Source organism: Cenococcum geophilum (assembly GCF_001692895.1).
Source record: "Cenococcum geophilum 1.58 unplaced genomic scaffold K441scaffold_7, whole genome shotgun sequence".
Classification (NCBI taxonomy): Eukaryota; Fungi; Ascomycota; class Dothideomycetes; order Gloniales; family Gloniaceae; genus Cenococcum; species Cenococcum geophilum.
Genome location: NW_027137565.1, coordinates 1,520,196 through 1,542,947, shown reverse-complemented (window position 1 = coordinate 1,542,947; position 22,752 = coordinate 1,520,196). Strand labels below are relative to the sequence as shown.

The following is a 22,752-nucleotide window of genomic DNA, read 5'->3' as shown; positions in this document are numbered from 1 at the left end:
GCAGGCGATGCGGACAAGTAGTGCAGGATGAGCGGATTCGTATACAAGTTCGTAAAAAGGATTCTGAAGGCAATGTTCAGAGATAAATGTACTCAAGACATACCACCCTTCTTGCGACGCTCCTCGGCTCTAGCTTTTCGTGCCGACTGAACCAAAGGTGCGAGAGTGGACAGAGACTCTGCTGTCTGGATGAATGGATGCTGCGATGTAATAAGCACCCGGTTATAAACCCAAGCCCATCATTCCCTGCATGCCAAGAGAGAATCGATGATTCGACTTACCGTGAGCAAATCATGTGCACTCGCTCGCTTCTCCGGATCCACCTTGAGAGCAAACTGCAAGAAATCCCTGAACACTGGAGTGAGCGTGTGCTCGTCCTTTATCGTCGGTGTTCCATTCGTCGCAATCAACCAGAGAGCTCTTAGGGGGCTTTCATTCAGGTAAGGTGGTTCACCCTCAATCATCTCGATAGCCATGATTCCTAGTGACCAAATATCGACTTTACGACCATATTCCTTTCGGGTAACAACCTCGGGGGCCATCCAATAGGGCGTGCCGACCATGGTAGTGCGTTTGGTATGACTCTCGTTAATTTGGGCGCAAAAACCGAAATCAGCTATAATGTAGAGCGTTAGAAAACGTTATTGGTACTACACAGCCACCTTCGAAGGATGAAGAGGGAATTGGGTTAAGTGAAGAGCGTGAGGCGGGCTGAATGGGCTGGCACGGCTAGGATACTGTGGATGTGTGGATTATCGGAGACGTACTGAGTTTGATACTGCCTTCTAGCGAAAGAAGAATGTTATCGGATTTAATATCTCGATGGATTACGCCTTTGGAGTGTAGGTGTTGCAAGCCTTGAAGTGTCTATTCGGGTCAGCTTTATCAGTTATCACATGCTGTAAACTTGCCTCTCTGCTGACGGCAGCGATCTGCCCCTCGGACATAATATTGAAAGTAACGACATCCGTTAAGCTTCCGCCTTCCATATACTCCATGACGACCCACAGGTCTCCTCTCACCAGGAAACTGTCCATGAAGTTAACGATGTTCTTGTGCTTGCTATCCTTCATGACCAGAATCTCGTTAATGATCAGATCCTTCTTGGGCTGTTGTTCCAGGTTCATCTGTTTGATGGCAACACACTTATTCGTCCCAACTTCGTAAGCCGTGAAAACTCCACCAGATGCACCCTGCCCAATCTTATTGAGGTTACGGTATTTCTGCGTCGGATCGGCATTTGTACATATAGCATTGAGCTTGGCGACGATGTCGGTTCCTTGACTCTGACGTGGGCGTTGACGGGGTCGAGGTGCAGGACCAACCCTTGCCTGCTGAGAGGGGATAGGAATGTTCTGGGGATCGGATTGTTGTACATACTGCGGTTGAGGTGAAGGCTGCGAGGGTACAGGTTGGACGGGAGTAAGTAGAGGTGGTGGCTGTCGCTGACTTTGACTTCGAGATGGTTGCTGCTGCTTGTTCTCAATTGACTGCTGAGCGGCAATCATAGCCTGTGCTTGCTGTTGCTGGTACTGGTGGGCAGTCCCAATAGGTGGAGAGTCAAAACGAGGTGGGGTTCCACCGGTTGTGTTTGCTCTACTGCGAGGAGCAGAAGCGGTTTGAGGAGGTCCTTGAAGGTTCTCAAGCACGGTTGGAGGTGCATAAGTGACAGGTGGAAGATCGTCAGCTTGGCGGGGCTGTCCTAGTGGCAGGTTCATGACAGGGCTTGGCGCAGGAGGAGCTGGTCTGGCAGGAACCAAGCCTGCCGATGCGGCACCACCCGGTGGCTTCGGAGCTGGTCTATTCGGAACGAGATTGCCATTGACGGCGGGTGAGCTGGGCGATGTGATAGCGGTTGAGGTGTGACTACGTGGGATCGGAGGTGGGGCGCGAGGATTCTCAAAGCTGTCATGGTCATTTCGAGGGAAGCGAGGGCTCGCCGGTGGACTGAGCACCGGTTGTAAAGCAACAAAGTTTGGATTTAAGCTTCCCTGGTAAGCATAACCCTGAGGATGAGCGGGTCCCATCTTATCCCAGATGGAGTCATCGACTTTCCCTTCTGTGTTTTCCTTGTAGAAAGTGACCACGTCCACTAGAGCTTGAGGATTCTGCTTTTGCTCTTGTTCTGTGATACCATTTTGCTTTAGCATTCGCTGCCATTCCTTTGGTAGGCCCTGCAAGGTGTCAGTAGAAGCGCGGAGACGTGCAAACGTTGACGGGAGGGTGGGGTATCGGAGATGGTTGAGGGACCCAATCGTGTCTTTTCGGGGAGAAAAAGGAACTCGCGCAGAGCGGGATACAACGTGTCACATACCGTGTACTCTCCAGTTTCATTGTCGATGCTGACGTGGGTGACATGCATAGGATTCGTAGGGGTGGAAATAGTGGGCCTCCTGGGTGAGCCCAGCATGCTGTTCATGAAGCTGGAGAAACCACCCTTCTTCTTACTGCCGTCCGACTTGCGATTTTTGCCCGCATCCCCCTCGTCTGAGTATCGCTGTCGCGGGCTTTTCGTTCCGCCCTCTGATCGAGGCGGGGTCACTGTCTCCATCTTATGACCAAGGGCCGCGAAGCTGGCGGACTGCCGTAACTTCGGCGAAATGAAGCGTGGGTCGGCTGTGTAGGCGTGGTGGGGTGGACGTGGACGTGGCGGCGGTTGAGAGGACTGCACCAATTCGATGTTCTTGTAGATTGCCTGAGCGTCAAACGGGGCGCCAATCAGCTCCTGGGTGGTCTTGCTCGTCACCGAGTGTCGTGAAGGTGGTGCAGGTTGTAAGTGAATGGGGAAGGCCAAGGAGGATTGAGCGAGGTGCGGACTGGACGTTACATACGCGGAGTCGTTGACGGGGCTGTTGGAGTTCTGTCTACGGAGGGACGAGGTGGTGGAAGAGGGCTGAGCGGATACAGGACTTGGCAACGTCGGGCTTCGCTGATGACCAGGCGACTGCGCGGAGGTGAAGGACGGATAGATAGGCGCTGAGGGCGTCCTGCGGAGCTTATGGGAGCTCTGGTTATTGTATGCAGGTGGCGGAGGCTTTTTGAGGCGGCGTGGAGGTGGGTTCTGATGTTTTGGAGGTTCAGAGGAGTGATAGGTTTCCATTGCCAGCTTCCTCGTTTCCCTGTCGGCTAGCGGGCCGCAGTAAGATGGGCCTGATTGACTGCTCCTGGGAAGAGGGGGGAAGAGGGCGCACAACCGTTACTCAGAGGATGGGCAGGTATGGTTTTGGGAAGAGCAAAATACCCCGTCTAAGCCTAGGCAATGAGGTTTGGATGCTTGCAAGACCGAGGTAGCGTCTTAACTGCTTCACGCTGGAAAGCAGACGAGACGAGTTAGGGCACGGGATAGTGGCCGGCCCCTTCGCAAGCTGTCAAATTGCCAGAGAGGTCCTTAAAAAACCGCCTCGCTGTGATTCGGCCGGCGCGCGTCTTTATCATGGGAGCCCTGTAGCGGGCAAAGGCCCTCCAGCCAGCCTGAGTGAGGGAGCACCCGAGGGACCTCTCCACCCGCCTGTTTTCGTGAAGATCTTCCAGTAATAACAGCGGCAGCAGCAGCAGCAGCCAGAAGCCAAAACCGAAAGACAACAAGAGTCGTCCTGTCGTCAGATCATTTCCGCCCATCTCCTTTACAGATCCCTACATACTTTGCATACGCAAACACCATGGTATTACCACCGGCCAGGGCACTGGGCGTTTCAGAGTGGCGATCGTCTCTAACGCGTGGCGAAACAAGCCCCATCTCAAGCCGCATTTGTACCAAAGTCGCTCTAAGGTCGCTTTAAGGTCGCTCTAAGGTCGCTTTAAGGTCGCTCTAAGTGCTAGGAAGCGCCGCAGAACCTTCTTTCATTTCCTTGGCAGGCTGATGGCTGCGGGTGCATCAACGTTGAGCCCTGCACGCGAGTAATGCAAAGCGGTAAGGGTGCCCGTTGGACAGGACTGTTCGACAAATAGGGACCTTTAGCCAAATATTGACGCTAGAGATTGACGAGCCACCTCCTGACGCAAAGCTGTGCTTGTGGTCCGCGCTAGGGTTGCTTAGCAATATCTTCCCCATCAAAATGAGCAATTCTATAGAGTTTGTATGGGCGATGCACATAGTAGAGGTAGATCTATGGCCATAAAAGGCTAATAGTAGGAAGGGAGAGGCTAGATATAACTTTTAATCGCGAATAGGTAAAATGCGACTGGTGAGACTTATCCCTTAACCCGTTAATTTGGGTCCTACGGTCATCGATAAGGGACTAGCTAATTGGAGAACCCCAATTAAACCTGGTAGCGAATTTTCTAAGGACCCTAATGGGTTAAGGAATAGTCCTTATATCTAACTAAATATTATAATTTTTATACTATTAGGTTTTCCTTATTAAGCTCTATAATTTTATAATATATTACTTTTTAGTTAGGGTATATAAATAGGAAGTTATAGGTAGTAATACACCTATATATTATATTTACTACAGTAGGGCATAAGGAGATAAAAAGGGGCCTTTTAACATTTAAATATCGTGCTTAGTTATTAGGATCTAACTACAAGCGGCCGTCGGACACGCTATTAATCTTGGCAATATCGAGTCCGACGATCCCCGGAGGTGACTCCTTAATTAGGACTAAGTCGTGGCTATGTACGCCAAAATGGCGTTAATATTCCGTCGAGTTCGATGGCTAAAGGTCCCTAATAGCTTCGATGGCCGTAAACTACCAACAGCTGCGCCAAATCTGAAGGCAGCTTCCACCTTCGATTGCCTGCAGTAGTAGAAACCCTATTTTATTGTCACCCGTCGAGGCCGCTTCCGCAACCTTAAAGGTACTTTATGCCCTGTTCGCGAATGGTGGTGCAATCGTAAACCTCTCCAAAACACCTCCCGCAATCATCCTCCCAGGAGGTACGGTGCAGTCTTTCCAGCTACACCCGACCAGAGATAGCGCGCAGTAGCTGTATGCATTCCAGAACTGAAAATAATCTCCCTCTAGCGCTTGATCACATGCTCAGAGTCTTCCCTCTCCTCTAACCTCCACCGCCTACAATCCAAACACGCCTATGCCTTCAGGCAAGAACCATATCAAACATTGAGCGCGGCAAGCCCAGCATTTCCGAAGAGAAAACCCCCACAATCCACCTGTCAATCATCTATCCAATGTTCTTCTGTAGCTTTCTATGGAGTGTTCCGCTCAAAACCTCAGCTTCGCCGCGCTCAAAGCGTGCGTCAAGCAACTTCCATCCCTCTTCTATCATTACTGCAAGCTACAGCTCTGCTCGCCTCCGTCTTTGGTGACCGCTCCGTTTTACATGACCGCCCGCGCCCATCCTGCCCTGCCGTCTCATCTCCACCACCTTCAGCCAACGCACCCGTCCCATATACCGCAGTTCCCAAGCCCTCACCCCTTCACAGCAACCCAAGATGCTCAAGCCAACCCCGCCAGTGATCTCATAATCTGTAAAAAAAACTTCAGAATCACACAGACGGATTTCCTCTCAGTTCCATGCGGGATCCTCCGCCAGTCGTACGACTCCCTGCTCTTCCACTCTCATATTAGTCTTGCTGCGCCCAGAAGCGGGGACTTCCTAATCTAGCTCTAGAGGATTCCTCACGCCTGATCGTCTTACGCACAGTAATAATAACCTCACTCTCACACTGGCAGCCGTTGACCACCTGCAAGCTGCGCCGCATGAGATCGCGCGCTGTCGTCCCGCGGCCCGTACCGAACCAACGCAGCCCTGCAGCGGCGCCATTTCGTGTAACGGATCACCCAGTTGGTTGGGTTCTGCTTTTTTAATATTTACGCGAATCAGCTGCGCTGCCATGCACTGTTTTTTAATGGCTGATGCTTGACCAAGCGAGAAGTCAATTCGTCGTATTGTCCGTTCTTCCAACAGCGTCATGCAGATAGCATGCGAATTAACTTCGACTTTTCTTCCTTCTTTTTTTCCCTCCTTTTTTTTTTGGAAAAACCTCTAATTGAAATATTCACAGCGTCCCTACGCATCAAACGACATTCAAGACGACGAAGTCGGGAGAAGGTTGACTGCAGTCCCATCCGCCTCAACGGTGCATGNGACAGCCTTGTCCAAGAGCCTGGTGCGCTCACTCTCAACACGCGCCGACACGCGCAGCGCTGACTCGAGACCCCTGTTCAGCACATGCTCACTGCCAATCCCGCATCTAACCATGTTCCATGTCGCTCAGCCAGCCTCCCGGAATCAGGATGACGACTACGTACTCACTATACGTACTGTAGCATTACCAAAAAGAGCCGCTTGCCCGCCGCTAGCCGCAACTCATGAGCGCATATTACAACATCCCATCGTCCGCCGTGACCACCCCGGCACGTCTCCATTCCTCCCTTTATAGAACCTTACGCATCGAACCCATTCTGAGAAAGAAAAAAGTACGAGAATGGATTTCACCCGACGGCATCACCCATGAGCAAGCATCCTAACCTCCCCATAATCGGCTAAAGCGTGTTTACACAGCAAAGCAAAACACACCCTGCAATATCACCATGATTCCTTCCGCGACTTCACACAAGCTTGCACTGTCTTAGCGCCCAAAATGCCCCGCATATCGCTTTGCAGGGTCATCTTAACAGGGACCAAAATCAAAGGCATGTCGTAATTAGTCTCCCCTTTCATCAATTACTTCAAAGCATGTATCTTGCTATAGGGCAAGAATACAAACTTTCCCCACATCTAATGCACCGCTGGAACTGGCTAAAATACAGCTGAGGAGCTGCATTCGGTTGGGTAAAAAAGGCTGCAAAGCCACAGATAGAGTGTTTGTTGCACGGAAAAGTCTTCTGCAGACTAACCATAGGGTGCGGGAAGAAGTCTGTACACCGCCTTAGCGCATCCGGTTGAAAGCGCATGTTGATTGCGCAGATAAAACTACGCGGATTTATACCCAAAAATACGCTAAAATACGTTAAAATGGTGGTACTTTTTACTTTAAGATATAAAATTCTGCCGTTTGATCACCAAGATCAAACACGCACTTTCAACCGGATGCGCCAAGGTGGTGTAATCGTGTTTGTTGGCAGACCGTCAGCACTATCCCAACCCTCTGTCCCGACCTCGCATCGGCTATCAGCCCCAACTCGGCGGGCCAAAGTCCTGCCCCTGAAAATCACCTCACGCATCCAGCAATTGGGACCAAGAATACTACTAGCATCAGCCCTGTCCGTCTACATTTCGTCCCAATCCGCCCCTCTCCTATCCGTCCCCATTATCCTTTTTACTTTACACCACATCCACATCGCATCACCCTCCTTCCCTATCTCCCCTATCTCCGGCCTACATTTTCGTATCCTTTCCATTTGTCCCCGTTCCTCCCAGAAGCCCAGGAACGAAGGAAATTCGTCTAGGCTCAATTCCACCCTGATTTTCCCCTCTCTTCCGGCCGAAAAACCTGGCAGAGCATCACAACGCCTGTCCCAACCCGGGAATCCCAGAACCGGACGCTTGCCACCCGGGTCCAAACAAGACCGAAACCCTCACCATCAAATCCCAGGAATGCATGCAGAAAAACCCGCGCCCTGTACCCGGGGCGGGGAAGCGGGAGGGGCGTTGCGTTGCGTTGCTAACATGATATCGCGTGTTTCGTCGAAATCAAAACCAACTTGGAAAAAGACGGAAACTTTTTTGTTTTGAGTAAGGGGAAGGGAACGAAGATGAAGAAGAAGAAAAAAGCAGTAACAGTAAAACGCCGGGAATAACCGTGGGAATAACCATGGGTGATGCCGGCACGACCGCATGGCAATCCAGCATTCCGGTTCGCCAGGGCCCGTAACTCGGGGAAGAAGAGAAGCCAAAAAAAAGGGAGCCAGCGAGCGAGAATATCTAGCGTCGCGCACAAAAGCAACCCCTGTACATATTTTTTATGCACCGAAAACCGCCCTGTTCGAAGAACCGGAAATGGAGTGCGAAAGATAAAGAACTGAAAATTTCCTGGTCTGATGGACCAAGAAAGAAAAGAAGAAACAGGACCAACACGCCATCAAACGCCGCGCTGTGTACACACCGGCCTGAAATGCCGATGGGGAAAAAAAAGAGATTAATCAAAAGCTCGTGAGGCGTAGGAGTGGTAATAGTGATGGTGGTGGTGGTTGTGGTGGTAAGGGGGAAGAGCCCAACAGCGGCACGAACCGACGCATCTGCATCTGCATCTACATCTATCACTCACCGCATCTACGGTATCGCCTTGGGAAGCACGAGGTGTAGCACAGCTCGTCTCGCACCATTACCTCACCACGCCACGCCACGCCACGCCACGCCACGCCACGCCACGCCACGCCGCGACATTCTCGACGCACACATACCAGAATACTCGCCCGCGCCGCTCGAGGCGCGAGCTAACGGCGCCTCTACAGCGCCTCGGACATCTGCTGCTGCTGCTGCGGCGTCGCCTCGCTGTCCTCGCCCGCATCCGCATCCGCGCCCGCATCGTCATAATGAACATACCTCCCAATCTCAGGCACCGAGCGACTCTTCCCCTTAATCTCGCTCTCTCCAACGTCCACACCCGCATCCAGGCCCTCCTTCGCCGCCGCCGTAGCCATCCTCCCAGTATCCTCGACACTACCAGCAGGCGCCAACCCCGACGGCGCCGTGCGCGTCCGCCGCGCCGCCCTTCGCGAACCAGCCGCCGCGCTCCCACTCGCCGCGCTGATAGAGCGCGGCGTGGCGGATGCGGGGGTCAATAATGCCGGCGAGCAGCTCGGCGAGGCGCAAGAAGGAGATGGGCTTGAGGATCCAGCCGTCGAACCCGGCGTCCATGTAGGTCTGGCGGTCGCGCTCGATCAGCGAGGCGGAGACGGCGATGATGGGGATGCGGCCGTTGAGCGCGGCGCGTGCGGAGAGGCACCGCGTTGGGTGCGTCTTTTCGTAGGACCGGATCATTTTGGCGGATGTGAGGCCGTCGACGATGGGCATCTGTATGGTGGTGGGTGGGTGGAATTATGGGGGGGGAGTTCTTGGTTGAACTGGAAGCCGAACTTACCTGCATGTCCATCAGGACGACGTCGAAGATCTCGGGCTGGTCGCCGAAGGCGCTCGCGCACTCTTCGCCGTTGATGGTGAGGTATATCTCGTGCCCAATCTTCTCCAGCCTCTTCTTGAGAATCCTGCTGTTTACCGGGTCGTCCTCCGCCACGAGTATATGCATGTGGTCTGCAGATGGCGGCTCCGTGTCGGCATCCGCATTGTCGTTTACCTCTCCCAAGATTCCGGACGAGCTCGGCGGATGCTCGTTGATCGGCGAGCCAACCTCGTCCGGGATTTTGACAACCCTAACCGGCGCTACTGAGTATAGCAGGATTTCCTCGCCAGGCTCTCCAGGAATCATCGAGCGCTGGTGAGGCGGAACGGTGGGTTTTGCAGCAAGGTCGAGGCTGCGCGACCGCATTCTCTTAGGTGCTGCTGGCAGGCTTTTACTATAACTATTCCGCTTCTCCAACCGCGGTCTAGACGAGCGCGTGCTGTTGCTCCGCTCCCCAGATTTTGGCCTCTTTTCTACAAGATGGGCCTCTTGGATCGCCTCAATCGATCTGTCCGCGTCGCTTCTGCCGCTCCTGTTGCTGGAACCGCTCTTGAAACTCCTGATGCTGTATTTGCTGCCGAGACTGTCGGCGCTCTCTTTTCGAGCCATTTTGCCGCTGCTGGAGTCCGTGCGCGTCATATCTCGCTCAACAAGAGTGACCTTACCATCGCCTTGTTGCGAGCCGTTAGGTTGGGGCGTGAGCGATCCTTCCGGTGATACAGTGGGAGTATGCTTAATCTCAGAATCCGGTAGATCGAACGGTAGCTGTATTACGAATCGAGACCCTCTGCTCTCTTCCGATTTCAGCCGCAATTGTCCGTTCATGTTGAGTATTGTTCGAGCGACTACAGCTAGTCCGAGTCCTAATGCTCTTTTTATCTCTTTCCCTTCTGACAATGCTTTTGATTCCGGAGCAATGGTGTCTTCAAGCATCGACGTACTCTCCGATTGAACTTGTTCTAGGTCACGGAACAATAAGTCAAGCTGCTTTGTATTCATGCCAATGCCAGTGTCCTGAACGGCAACTTCAACGTCTACGTGGTCATTCTGCCATGCTATGACGTACATCTCCACTTTGACGCTACCCTCCAACGTATTTTGAATGGCGTTGGCCGTGATGTTCGAGATTGCCTGTCGAACCTTCCTCTGGTCTCCAATAACATTTTTAGGCACACCCGGATGTTCCGTGACTTCATAGATTATGCCTTTCCGCTGCGTATCGCCGGTGAACATGTCGGTGGCCTCGCGGAAGGTAGCCTTCAAGTCGAATTCTTCACCATTGATGAGTTCGCCGCCTTCTTCTGTCTTAGTTAGATCGAGCAAGTCGTTGATGACGTAGATTAAAGATTTGGATGCGGAATGCGACTTCGCCAAATTCTCCCGAGTTTCCTGGTCCAGAGATCCCTCCAGAGCGATTTCTAGGTAGTTTATGATGGCGTTCAACGGAGTCCGTACTTCATGCGCAGAATTTGCTAGCAGTAACCTTGTGAGTTGGCTGCTCTGTAATGCGGCCTCTTTCTGCCGCCAAACTTCAATGAATTTTCCGTACACAAGGCAGAGAACGGCTGCGGTCTCGATCTCTTCTTCAGTCCATTCTCGGCTACTGCCTACTACCGTTTCGCTCCAAGTCTTGAAACTCTTTCTGGGTTCCAGATAGCCTCCAGTGCCTTCTTTGATGAGCTTCTCGTACGGATTTCCTGCCCATTTAACTTCCTTGAGCTGTCCTTTCCGGAAGAACACAATGAAGTCACTGCCACCAAATGAGAGAGGAACAACGAGCATGCCTACAATAACCTGAAATCCGGGAGGATATCGTAAATCAGGGAAATCTTGCGTAACGTCTTGGGATGTCATGACTGATGTAATCTTGCGCATTCGTAGGTACTCCAGCATTGCGAGGGCCTCTTGTGACTGCTCCAGATCTCCTAGAATTTTTGTTTCATCTCGAATAGATAGGAGTCCGAAATCTGCGTCGAAGAGCTTGAGAAGGTCGTCCGAAGAAGCAATGATATATCCAGACGGGTTGTGTTGAGTAGGTACCGTGTTGATGAGTTTTCTTGCTTGTAGTCTTGATGCATAGGACAACCGTTCAATATTTCTTGATGCTGAGTCTCCAACTAACCGACACATCTTGCGGATGGGAAAAGACACACGCATACCGCGGGGCCCATAAGAATGACAAGAAATGAGGCCCCAAAGTTCGCCAAAGGCGTTAATTGATATGGACATGGACGATCTGACTGCCATGTTGGCGAGGTATTTGAGATGTATAGGTGACATTGCGCGGAGGTAGGAGTATGTGAGATCCAACGGAGTTTCCAAGTCCTCCACGGTCCGGCAAACGAGGCGTGCTGTTCCTTGGTCTCGATCATAAAGCATGCGCACTCGATTGAGTTTGTATAGTTCCCTGGCTTGCTTGGGTATATCCGATGCGGGAAATTTCAAGCCTTTGTATAGATCTTTGGTTGCTCTTGGATCAACCAGTTCGGTCACGACTCGACCGTTCCAGGCCTGATCGAATTGATAGATCATCACACGATGAAATCCTGTCAATTCCTTGACCACCCCAACGAGCACTTGGAGGAACCTCTCTAGATTTGGTGCAGCTGCAAGTTGCTCCTGAACTTGTGACATTATATTAAACACCTCCATGGCTGCAGCTTCACCTTTACGTTTTCTAGCATTCCGTAAGATGCGCAATGGCCTACTCTTCGCCTCCGTGCTCTCTGCATATTCTTCAGCCGTAGGTTGGCTGTTCAGGGTATCTTGTGGGAGTTCTGGCGTAAGGTCGCTGGATGGTACCAATGGGTTCGTAGGATCATCTTCCAGCTCAAACTCGCATATTAGGAGGCCAGGATTCCGGTCATTCATATGCATTGCACACCAAAGTTTGCGAGACCTTCCGCTGGGGGTCTTGATTGACATTGTAAAGACTTCCGGTCCGTTCGTCGCAACATCCGCGTCTTCATCCCTGATGAAATCTATGTGATCTAGTAGATTGTCTGTTTGTTCCTCTGATAGTATATCTGTGAAGCTCTCGAGTGCGAAAAGCTCCTTAGGCGATCGTCCGATGATGCGCCTGGAGTTCTCGCTCACGATCCTGATGGGAAGAATGCTGCAGTTCTCGGAGTCTTCCTGCAGCGCAATCAGAAGGCCGAAGCCCTGAACTGCGCCTGGGATGTGTATGGGTTCATCCTCGCACCGCTGTAGAACGTCACCATCTCTTCCGGTGATCACCGCATGCCCACCATCGGATATCACATGTTTGAAACGGGCCGTTAATAGCCCTCCGACTTCTCCCAAGCTGCTCTTGTTGCTCTTTACCGACGAGCCTGGCCCGGTAGAAGGAGGCCGATCATCAACTAGTAACGAGGCCGTCCGGCTTGTGTTCTCGCTCCCTCCAGATCTACTAGATATTATGTCACTGAAAAGCTGCGCTGGTAGCCTAGGAGGAAGCTGCTTAGAAGAGTCGCCTCTAGATGGCTTTATGGATCCTCTGCGGGCGTCCTGAGCAGCCTGGGCAGGCGGGTGTTCCGGTCTCGGCGTCAAATCCGCACCATCTTGACATTTTTGGCGTAATGTGGCCTTTTTAGGACCTTGCGAGGCATGTGAGGTATCCGAACCGACAGATTGCCGTCGAGCTTCACCGGCACGAGCTGAGTAGTGGTAAAAGTAGTCGCCCTGCCAGTCAGGACGCTGTGATAGCGTAGGGGTGGGATCGACGGATACGACACTTCTGATGGGGAACACGCGATCTGTAGCTCCGGGACTGAGTTGACTCATTCCTTCATCCGACGGCGAGGGGACTGAGTAGTTGACCCGGGGAGGAGATTTTTGTCGAACTTTGGATGCATTGGAAGGCGGAGAAGCCCATGCCTTGGGGCAGTCTTTCCAGGTTGGTGGTGGTGATTGTTTAACCCCACCATGCTCCAAGGAATGGTCGACGTCCTTCAGCTGAGTAAGTTGTTGAGACATCGGGAGCTCTGTCGAGCCCGCTGGCCGTGGCGGAGGCAGTAAGGAAGTGAAAAGTTGAAAAGGCCACGGACAGACTCACAGACTTTGTTGGAGAAAGTTAACGTTGGAGGCCGGGCAAGCGGCCAGCAGAGAGATTTTGCAACGTGCTCGTCCACGCCAGGGACTTTTTCATCGGTTTGTCAAATCGCCATGAGCTTTTGTGGGCAATGCAAAATGACGTGTTGGAGGATAGGGAATATTTTGGGCGTGTTGCACGAGCAGATGAAAGACTACAGAAGCCCAGTTTGCCACCCGTAGCTTTGGATGGGTTTCCCTGATCTTCAACGGGTGCTGCAAAACAAGAACGACGCAGGTGGCCCTGGGGAACAGCTCAGCATTCACCGCAGGCCACTCGGGCTGGTGCATGTACGTTATGCAGGGAATCCGGGTTCCTAGACAAACGAGATATGTGGTGGCGTTTGTATCGGACCCTGAAATCTTGGTGCAGCATGTTGCGCACAGATTCCTTGGGCTGAGGGCTGTCTCTTTTCAGGCAGTAGTCTGCGTCACAGTAGTTCAAACAAGGCAGAGAAAGAATGAGGCATTTGGGACAAGGGCCTTTGGGCAAGTGGAGGGGACTCGGCCAAAGACAGCCGTTAGACAGGCGGCGGGTTGCAGTGGCCAGGGCAGTGGTTAGGGTGGGACGACAGCAAACGGGAGTCATGAGAAGAACATGGCGCGGGTCCAAAGCCACAGACGCGTTGTAGCGACGGGTGGTGTGGCTTTTGGGCGCAGGTGCTGATCTTGATGTCAATCATAGGATTTACAAGGGAATTGTGCCACGATCAGCGGCGATCTTGGCCATTAAAGAGTAGTGGGCAAGTAGTGGGCGAGAATGCCCTGCAAGCTGTCTGAAACTCGCGTTCTCCGGGCTAAAGAGGGATTTGTGGGGGGGGACGAATGGATGGAGCGGAAGGCGTAGTACGGTATGATGGGGAACTGCCCAAGGGATATTTTCCCTGTGCGCTGCGGAACCATTCAGTAAGAGAACGCCGCTGACGGGAGACGAGCTACGTCAGCCAAGGCTGGGAAGCCCCAAGGAAGAGGGTTGCCCTGGTGTGTCCTCGCAACGCTTTGAAAAGAACCATGGCTAGGGCTATGCTGTAGCGGGACTGTGGCATGTCCATAATCATCATGATCGTCTTACACCACGTTTGGAACAAGCGCGCCGAGTCAGTCAATCGATGTCAATCAGTCACCGCATCAAGCAAAAGAAACGCCGAGACTGGTGTTAAATGCCGCCCTACTACGGATTGTACCGTTCTATACTCTGACCTCCTTCCTCCCACCTCCCTCCTCACGAGAGCACCAAGCCTGCTGCAGACTGGCATCCAGCCAAGATGCACGCTAGCCACGCAGCTTTAGCCTTTCCTGATGAGGTTTGCCACATCCCTCTCTCTTCCTGCCCGGCACAACCAAGCCTTTCGCGAGTCATGCGCGCCCCAGAAGCCGAAACCCGCGTTAAGCCACCACAAAGCGCCACACCCACACTGAGACACCTTTACTTGGTCGACAGACACAGAAATCCCACAACCGCAATCTCTTCGCCATGCCGTCGTTGGATCATGCCCGTCCTCTGAACGTCTTAATTGCCTCTGCGACCTCCTCCACCCCCGACTTCACTCGGGACGTTATCCTGCGATTGTCCCAAGTCGAAAATGTCCACACTCGGTCGATAATAAGAGTCCGCCACAACCCACCCTTCACCTTCACCTTCGCCTCGCACATTCCCAACCTCATATACTACAAGGACCATGAAGACTACAAGTCGTCTCAAGACATTGAGCGAGAACAAGAGCATGCTGCGGAGCTATGCGGCTGGGCAGACCTGCTCGTGCTGGCCCCTATAGACGCCGACAGTCTAGCGCGGATGCTCCACGGTATGACCAACAACCTACACCTCGAGATCCTCAGAAGCTGGGACGTCTCCAAGAAGATCCTACTCCTTCCCGGCATGTCGACATTGATGTGGGAAAACCCCATGACCAAGAAGCAGCTCAGCAAGATCCGCAGGAAATGGAACTGGGTCCGCGTCCTGCAGCCCGTGCTGTGGGCCTTCGAAGGCAGCAGCGGCCGCAAACAGCTTCCGTGGGACGGGCTCGAGGGGCTGATGGAGTCTGTGCAGACGCAGGTCGACCTGATAACCATAGGGCGGGACGTGGACGTTGCTGTGCCGCACATGTCCACCTTCACGCCCGCTCGCAAGCGCGAGCGTGTGCTGCCCCCCGAACTGTGGTCCATCATCCTCGATTACACCGGCGACTGGGAGCTCGCCACCGCCCTGAACGTGCACACGACCGTCCCGACCCCAGACGAATGGCGCCAAGCGGGCAGCGAAGCGGGGCCGCAGACCTACACCGGGAAGCTCGAATGGACGATCCTGACGGGCACGCTGTCCGAAGTGAAGACCCTGCTGGCTGCCGAGAACCCAACGCGGCTCTCGCGCCTCTGCATCCGGCTCATCATGCGCTTCGGCATGGTGCGGCTGCTCTGCCACCTCGAGAGCGCGCACCGCGAGCTCTTCTGGTCGACCTTCGGCCACGCCTTCCTGCCCGTGAAAGCCTCCTCCGTCTTCGGCCGCATTGAGATCCTCGAGTACTGGCGCACGTCGCCAGCGTTCCTGACCAAGGAGTACTCGGCCGAGGCCATGGACAAGGCCAGCCGCGCCGGCTTCGTCCACGTCCTCGACTGGTGGGCCCGCTCCGGCCTGCCGCTCAAGTACTCCGAGGCCGCGCTCGAGCAGGCCAGCTCCCAGGGCCACATCGCCGTGCTGGAGTGGTGGAAGCTGCATGGGCTGCAGGACGCCGATACCAGCAAAGCGCTGCCCGCCGCCGCCGCCGCCGCTGCTGCTGCCGTTGCGTCTGCGGAGATCGATACCGCGCCTGCGCCTGCGCCTGTGCGCCTCCGCTTGAAGGTCGGCAAGTCGATTTCCTACGCTACCCAGTCCGGATCCCTGCCCACGCTGCGCTGGTGGAGCGAGTCGGGCATCGCGTTCCCGCATGAAGATACGGTGGCCAAGCTGGCGTCGACGCATGGCCACGTGCACATCCTTGACTTCTGGCGGAAGCTTAGGGGCGAGAAGATGTTGTTCGATAACCAGGTGCTGGTCGGCGCGACGAAGATGGGGCATGCGGATGTGCTGGAGTGGTGGAAGAAGAGCGGGCTAAGGGTCGAGTATAAGACGTGCGATATCGAGGAGGCATTGGAGGACGGTGTGGAGGGGGAGAAGGGACGTGTGGTTAGGAGGTGGTGGGCACGGAATGGGTTGAATCTTGGGGTAGGGACGAGCGAGTGGATGAGGACGAAGGTTTTGTGTTCGTGAAGGCGCGGTTTGGTTTATGATGAATATGACGGGGTGGTCGGTCGGGGAGTTAAGGCAGTCAATACGTTGGAAAAGCATGATGATGATAATGACGCATGGATCGGTTGGAGGAAATCTGTATATACAAGGGGTAATTGCACGGATTTCAACATCCAACACTCGAGTTCTGTGTAAAAGAAGCATAGACTTCGGTTCCTTCTGGTTGCTTCTTGACGCCTGGAGGTCGGTCTCCCTAAGACAGCACGGAGTCTTCATTATCTACTACCACCGGGTCTTGATTCGTTCGTCTGCTCTAGCCTGCTGCAGGCTCCGTTGCTTTTTTACAGAACGCCTCTAGAGCCGCCGCTGATATAATCTAGATAGCTCGAAAGAAGATAAAGCTTAGCTCGCGCCACCGTCTGTCTGCTCGGTATTCTCTCCCCTGTTCTCGTTAAAGGACAGCACTAACTTCCTTTACCGCCAGGCGCCTTAGTTCTCGTTTCCGTCTAATTAATTGGCCTTTGGCCATCTGTCGTCTCTATGTTATTACGCTTACATCTATTATCTTCAACGTTTGGGCCTCGCTGCAGGGTTTATGCAAATTCTTACCGCCTATGCTATCAGGCGAGCAGGCGAGGAGCAGGCGGGGCGGCAGAAGCTAGATTGCACATGGGGAATCCAACGGATCCAACACGGCCACGAAGCACCGAAGCCTCCCCCGTTTCCTGGAAGCTGTGTAAAGACGCAGTGTATTTTCTGCTTTTGCAATCCAGGTCAGCCCTACGAAGTCCGATTTATAACTATTATACCGCTTATAAAACTCGCGATCACGTTGAGCCGCACCTTGATGTCTACAAGCCAGGCGACACAATATGTTGTCCCGATTCAGACTGCCAAAAACCTGGCACAGGTTTGCATAGTCGTTTGCACTTTATGAATTATGCTGCATATAAGCACAACTATGACATTTTCCGCAGGCGCGACAGATAGATCACTCTTTGGTTAATTGGACCAAAGTACGCAGGGGTTTTGGTTTAGAATAGCCTTAGTTTTGACGTTTGTTTGAGTCACTATCTTGTTCATCCTTAACACTGAGTGTCTGCCCGACTGTAGCATTCCCAGATTATCCTATTACCGTCTTGTTGTTGATTTTATTTACCCTGACCTCTCACTTAAAACAAAGACGATGGTTAAAATAGACCAAAAAATGGTGAAGCCCAAAATATGAACACGAAATGAGATCAAAAATTGGACATGGTGGGGATCTTTTTATCCCTTGCACCGATGGGGTCCGTAAGAAGGTGGTCCGTGCAAGAGAACACCAAAATCAAGATGCATAAGTATTGAAGCTGTGCTGACGGCTTAGGAGGCTTCTTCTTCGCCTATATATCGTCCATTTAGGGTATTAAGTCTGTGCGACAAAGTCCTTATTGTTAGATTTGCGATCCGCACCATCTTGGTGCTGTATTTAATATCTAAAGTTTGGCCTATCTATAAGAGCCCCTCCGAGATTTATTTTGGTGTTCCTGGCAGAACGCCGACCGCCTACGAAGAAAACTTTCTGGTTGGTTGCGCACGAGCCACCACTTTGCGGACAGAGTCATCGGTGCAAGGGATAGGTTAACTTGGAAAATCCTTAATTATGGGGAGAAGCGTACAACCCACGCCCTCTCGCATTCACAACAATTGCAAAGCGAGAATCATACCACCAGACCATATGCCCGTAACATAAAAAAAGTTCAGCAATTAATCACTAGTTATCCGATAAACGTAATAAAACGGCGCCTACAAGTTGGGCGGGCGACCGCTCAGCTATGGTGGGCCATACTTATCTCAGTTGACTCAGACCCTCGGAGAAGAATTCGGCCCGGGCCTCCACCTACGAACTTATGTGTACTTATGAGCCAATCAGCGGCTGCCGCCGCCTCCCTTGGGCCCACATTTAGCACCCTTGCAACTTATGGGTATTTATGGGCCAATTAGTGGCAGGTGGCACGCCGTAGGCTTACGCTAGCTATTGCAGCTAATTATAGAGCCCCAAGCCGGATTCCTCTCCAATGGTCTAAGGGATTATAGGCGCGATTTATAAAGGCAAGCTAGCTGCCTAGTAGACGACAATTGTATCGCCTTTAACGCGGTATATCGCCCCCTAATATACCACCGCTTAACTCGCCAATACCTCTATTTAAAAGCCCTCCTCTTACTTTATAGAATCCATCTATAATAGAGCCCAGCCGTGCCTTAAGTGGGCGTTAAGGCGACTAAGACACCCCTAGCTGTCCCCCCTCTATTTCTAGCCTCTCTAGCTAGTTAGAAAACATTATTAAACTATCTAAGCCCTCATCTAACAATAGTAATAACGATTTAGGCAGTAACTAAATAGGTAGTAATAAGAATAAAGTGCCTAAGCCTTTATTAAGGCGTTATAAGAGGTAGGGGAACCGCGCGTAAATGTTATAAGCCGTAGTTAATACATTAAAAGAAAAAGGTTAGAGCTTTACTTAGTTCTTATCTACTTAGGTTAGGGCGGATAATATAGAAGAGAAGGGAATTGTAATTAAGCACCGTCGGTACGGTCGCGTTAGATAGCGGTGTTAGGCTCTATTAGATGCAGTTACAAGAGACCTATAGTTAAGTAATATCCTATATACCCGAATAAAGTTATATATAGTAGAGCTAGATTACCTTATTTAGGAATTATATTTTACCACATTTAATAGAACGTTAAAACTTAAGGACTTAAACTTTAATGTCGTCTTTTACTCTATATAGAATACTGCTCTAGAATAGTATACAACTTTAATATAACTATTTAGTAATTAGCAGGCGTATAGGGCTAGCTATAGTAATTAAAAAGCAAAGGGCTAGAAGGTAAATAGCTAAGATACGCTAGTAAGGCGGGCATATGCTATTACTAGTATAATTTATTTCTCTTAGGCTAAGAAGCGGTCCAATTTCTTTTCTTTAGTAGTAGATATATATCTTATAGGCTCTAGTATAAAAAAAGGGTGTTTAAAACGTTAGCTAGCTTTAGATTATGCTATAGTTATTATTCTGCGAATTATACTATAGGTAGTATTGCTAAAAAGGTAAAGGTATATTAGTTTTTATATTAGTACTATATATCTATTAGTACCGGCCTCTTAACTAAACTTACGCAAACTCTTATAAACTTATAAGCTAATTAGTATAGCCTTTATAAACTACTAGCTGGCTAGGGGCTAATATTTATAGAGGTATTTTATAACGCTAGCGTATAACCCCTAGATGGTTGTTATATATAATAATATAAACTTTAAAGATATAAAGCGCAATAAGCTACTTGGTTATATATCTATTATGCGCTCTTTAATAACTGCTGCTATTATCTATTATCCTAAACTACCTTTATTAGGGCTGCGTTAGTTAATGTATAATCTAACTATTCCGCTAAATATTAAGGACATCTACTAATCTCCTAGCTTTGGCGATGAGTTATTACTATAAATTAGCCATTACCTTATTACTAACGTAATAAAGGGGATTTACCTTACTAGTATAGAGCGTATCTTTAAAGATAGTGATCTTTTCCCTTAGATGCTAAGTATACAATATATTAGTAATAAGAAGACTAGATTTTAGTAGTTTAGTACTATTATAGAGGATAAGGGTACTATCTAAGGTACTTATAGCGTCTATAAAAGTATTTTCCTTAATTAGTTTAGTCTCCAGGCTCTAAATAACCCTTATAATAGCACTACTTCTAATAATTTTACTAAGCGGCTCTGGCTTGCCTATAGTGACTAGCTTACTATATATTATATTAGGTTAGTAAAATAGGAGCAGATTTATACCAGCCGCCCTTTTAATTATTAGGACTAGCTACTTAGTATACCTATATAGTTCTATATTAAGATAAATCTATATAATACTCTTATACGTACACACTTTACGCCTAAGGATAAGTAAGAAAAGGCTTTTTACTGTCTACAGTCTAATATAACGCTATAAAATCGCTCTATAATTATATAAGAGAATACTAAATACTATAAGTTAGTACCTATTATTAAACGGGGTTTTATAGCGCGGATAACCGCCCTCTTTTATACTGCTATATAGCGTTAAGGCTTTAGAATTAGTATACCTAATTTATCTAAGCTGTTAGATCTAGACACCCTATCTAACCTATCTTTCTCTAAGTATATTAAAGATATTACCCAGGCTATTGGCTGCCTTACGCCTAAGTAGTTCCTAGATATTATTAATAAGATTTAACATAATGCCTTTTCTTAGGACGCGTGAACGGGCGTAAAGTATAATAATATTAAGTTTCGGATAATATGTCGCATACTTTAAAAGGTTAAGCTTTTATTTACTGTTTAGTATACTATTAAGTATACTAATATGGATATACTACGGCGGCTTATTAACCCCCTTATTATATTTTTCTTTAGTGCGTTATAGCATAATTACGGTTAAGAGATGCTATTCTATTAGTAGAATCTTACGTTAGTTAATTCGCCCGAACTTTAATATACAATCCTATCCTCTAGGCTAGTAAACTAGCTTAAAGCTCCCGATAAGTATAAGGTTATTAATCTTAGGTTAAAGTACTTAAATGGAAGCTATAAGATCGAGATAAAGTACTATAAAAACTCTACTTACGATATAGATATTATATTTAATTAAGTATACTTATTAAATACAACAGTTAGAATATTACGTAGTAAGATAAAATATATATTTAGTAAGAAGATATTAGGTACCTATACGCGGGCGAAGGCGGACCTTAATATATTTATACTTACTCGGAATCTCTATTCTAGTAACTTAGCTATATTATAGCAACTAGTATAGCTAGTAGGCTTACGCCTATTTAATTCTTATAATATTTTTAGCACTAGAGTAGAAGTTCTAGTAAGGAAGGTTAATAAGTTTAACTAGGTCTATATTTAGGGTCTGCGTTTAGTTACTACCTCTTATCCTCCTTTAGATATAGAGGACCTAGCTAGCTTTATAGATATATAAAACTTTACTAATACTATTAAAGATAGGCTAGATAATATAAAGGAACTAAATTTTACTTCTAATATACCTTCTATTAGCTAGGAGGCTCTAAGTAGCCTATAAACTTAGGTATACTTATATAAACTTATCGGCCAATTAAAGCGCGGCTTTCCTCTTTAGTTTGCCCTATAAGTCTCCCTCTCCTTTACCCTATAAGGCCCCTCTACCCTAGCCCTATATATAGCCTTAATTATATTAAACGATCGCCCTATACTAGTCTATACTGGATAAGCTATATTATCCTGCAGCACTTTAAATTAATAATAAAAGTATTGCCACTTCTTAGATCTTGGAAGGTATAGGTTTAGCTTTAAAATTTAAACCTAAAGGTAGATAATTTAAAGTATAAGCTAGGCTAATAGACTTAGTCTAGATATCTCCCAAACTTATATAAACTTATTAGCTAATTAGAATAAGGCTAAACCCCCTAGGTTACTGACCCTATTATAGGCCTTAGACCCTAAGATAATAATAACTTAAGAGGAGGATATCTAGGAAATACTATAAAGAGAAGGAATATAAAATGTCTTAATTAAGGGCCCTAGCCTTATTCTAATTAGCTAATAAGTTTATATAAGTTAGTATAAGTTTAAAAGATCTCTAGATTAGGGGCTAAAGCCTATATTAACGGGCCCTAATAAGGGCTGGAAGCTATTATCTATAAGGGGTAAAGGCTATTAGCTAGATAATATATCTTAACTTAAAAACCCCCGCCTTGCCTTAATTAGCTAATAAGTTTATATAAGTTTATATAAGTTCGGAAGATATCTAGAGTAGTAGTAGCTTATATTAATAGACCCCCGCTAAGAGTAGAGGCTATTACCTATATATGGCGACTATATACAAGCCTCTATTTATAATTTTATACGTTAGTAATAAACGCAATTATATTACGTTATTAGAGTAGTAGGTTAATAGTAGAATAAGAAAGTAAATTCGTTTTACCTAGAGTAGAGGCCCGCTATACTTACTCTACTTTTACTATAAGCAGAGGCCCACTATACTTACTTACTTATCTACTATCTATCTAGAGTAGAGGCCTACTATACTTACTTACCTATCCGCCATCTATCTAGAGTAGAGGCCTACTATACTTATTTACCTAATCCTCTACTAAGCAGAGGCCTACTATACTTATTATCCTCCTCTTACTCCACTAGAGTAAAGGCCCGCTAAGCCTACTCTCTTTTTAGGGATAGAGGCTAAGTCTATATATCCTAACCTATAGGGCTTATAACGCCTATAGTTAGGCCTATCTAAAATACTAGCTTCTTTACCTATACGGGATCTAAACTAACTAGGTAAGGTTAAAGCTTACCTATAAAAAGCCTTATAGTTAGACCCTTCTAAAATACTAGCTTT

At 49.0% G+C, this 22,752-nt stretch overlaps 5 protein-coding genes across 5 annotated transcripts; 3 read left to right on the top strand and 2 right to left on the bottom strand.

Moving 5' to 3' along the window:
- Positions 1-92: 92 nt before the first annotated feature.
- Positions 93-3,100, bottom strand: K441DRAFT_544327 (Pkinase-domain-containing protein; the record flags this gene model as incomplete). The annotated part of the gene is made up of 5 exons (XM_067642761.1): positions 93-200; positions 282-616; positions 768-867; positions 897-2,174; positions 2,315-3,100. The coding sequence occupies 5 exons, from the start codon at positions 3,098-3,100 to the stop codon at positions 93-95; spliced, it is 2,607 nt and encodes an 868-aa protein (XP_067507785.1).
- A 3,387-nt stretch (positions 3,101-6,487) lies between these two features.
- K441DRAFT_318037 (uncharacterized protein) lies at positions 6,488-7,863 on the top strand. The gene has a single exon (XM_067641150.1). The coding sequence runs from the start codon at positions 6,860-6,862 to the stop codon at positions 7,640-7,642; it is 783 nt and encodes a 260-aa protein (XP_067507784.1). The 5' UTR covers positions 6,488-6,859; the 3' UTR covers positions 7,643-7,863.
- Positions 7,864-8,529: 666 nt separating this feature from the next.
- On the bottom strand, positions 8,530-13,146 carry K441DRAFT_318035 (uncharacterized protein). Its single transcript, XM_067641149.1, has 3 exons — positions 13,084-13,146; positions 8,991-12,977; positions 8,530-8,923 (listed from the first exon to the last, which is right to left on the bottom strand). Exons 2-3 carry the CDS (start codon positions 12,810-12,812, stop codon positions 8,570-8,572), a joined length of 4,176 nt encoding a protein of 1,391 aa, XP_067507783.1. The 5' UTR covers positions 12,813-12,977; positions 13,084-13,146; the 3' UTR covers positions 8,530-8,569.
- Positions 13,147-14,592: 1,446 nt separating this feature from the next.
- On the top strand, positions 14,593-16,365 carry K441DRAFT_543509 (flavo protein; the record flags this gene model as incomplete). Its single annotated transcript, XM_067642736.1, has 1 exon — positions 14,593-16,365. The coding sequence occupies one exon, from the start codon at positions 14,593-14,595 to the stop codon at positions 16,363-16,365; it is 1,773 nt and encodes a 590-aa protein (XP_067507782.1).
- Positions 16,366-16,598: 233 nt separating this feature from the next.
- Positions 16,599-17,417, top strand: K441DRAFT_318019 (uncharacterized protein). The gene is made up of 2 exons (XM_067641148.1): positions 16,599-16,774; positions 16,829-17,417. The coding sequence occupies exon 2, from the start codon at positions 16,885-16,887 to the stop codon at positions 17,332-17,334; it is 450 nt and encodes a 149-aa protein (XP_067507781.1). The 5' UTR covers positions 16,599-16,774; positions 16,829-16,884; the 3' UTR covers positions 17,335-17,417.
- The last annotated feature ends 5,335 nt before the right edge of the window (positions 17,418-22,752 follow it).

What these genes read in the sequence shown, in the direction of transcription:
- K441DRAFT_318035 (XM_067641149.1), bottom strand. Translation starts at nt 12,812, where the DNA reads ATGAGTCAACTCAGTCCCGGAGCTACAGATCGCGTGTTCCCCATCAGA. An exon ending in TCGTCCTGATGGACATGCAG is followed by an intron (nt 8,924 to 8,990) that starts GTAAGTTCGGCT and finishes ACCACCATACAG; the next exon opens with ATGCCCATCGTCGACGGCCT.
- K441DRAFT_318037 (XM_067641150.1), top strand. Translation starts at nt 6,860, where the DNA reads ATGTTGATTGCGCAGATAAAACTACGCGGATTTATACCCAAAAATACG.
- K441DRAFT_318019 (XM_067641148.1), top strand. Translation starts at nt 16,885, where the DNA reads ATGTTATTACGCTTACATCTATTATCTTCAACGTTTGGGCCTCGCTGC.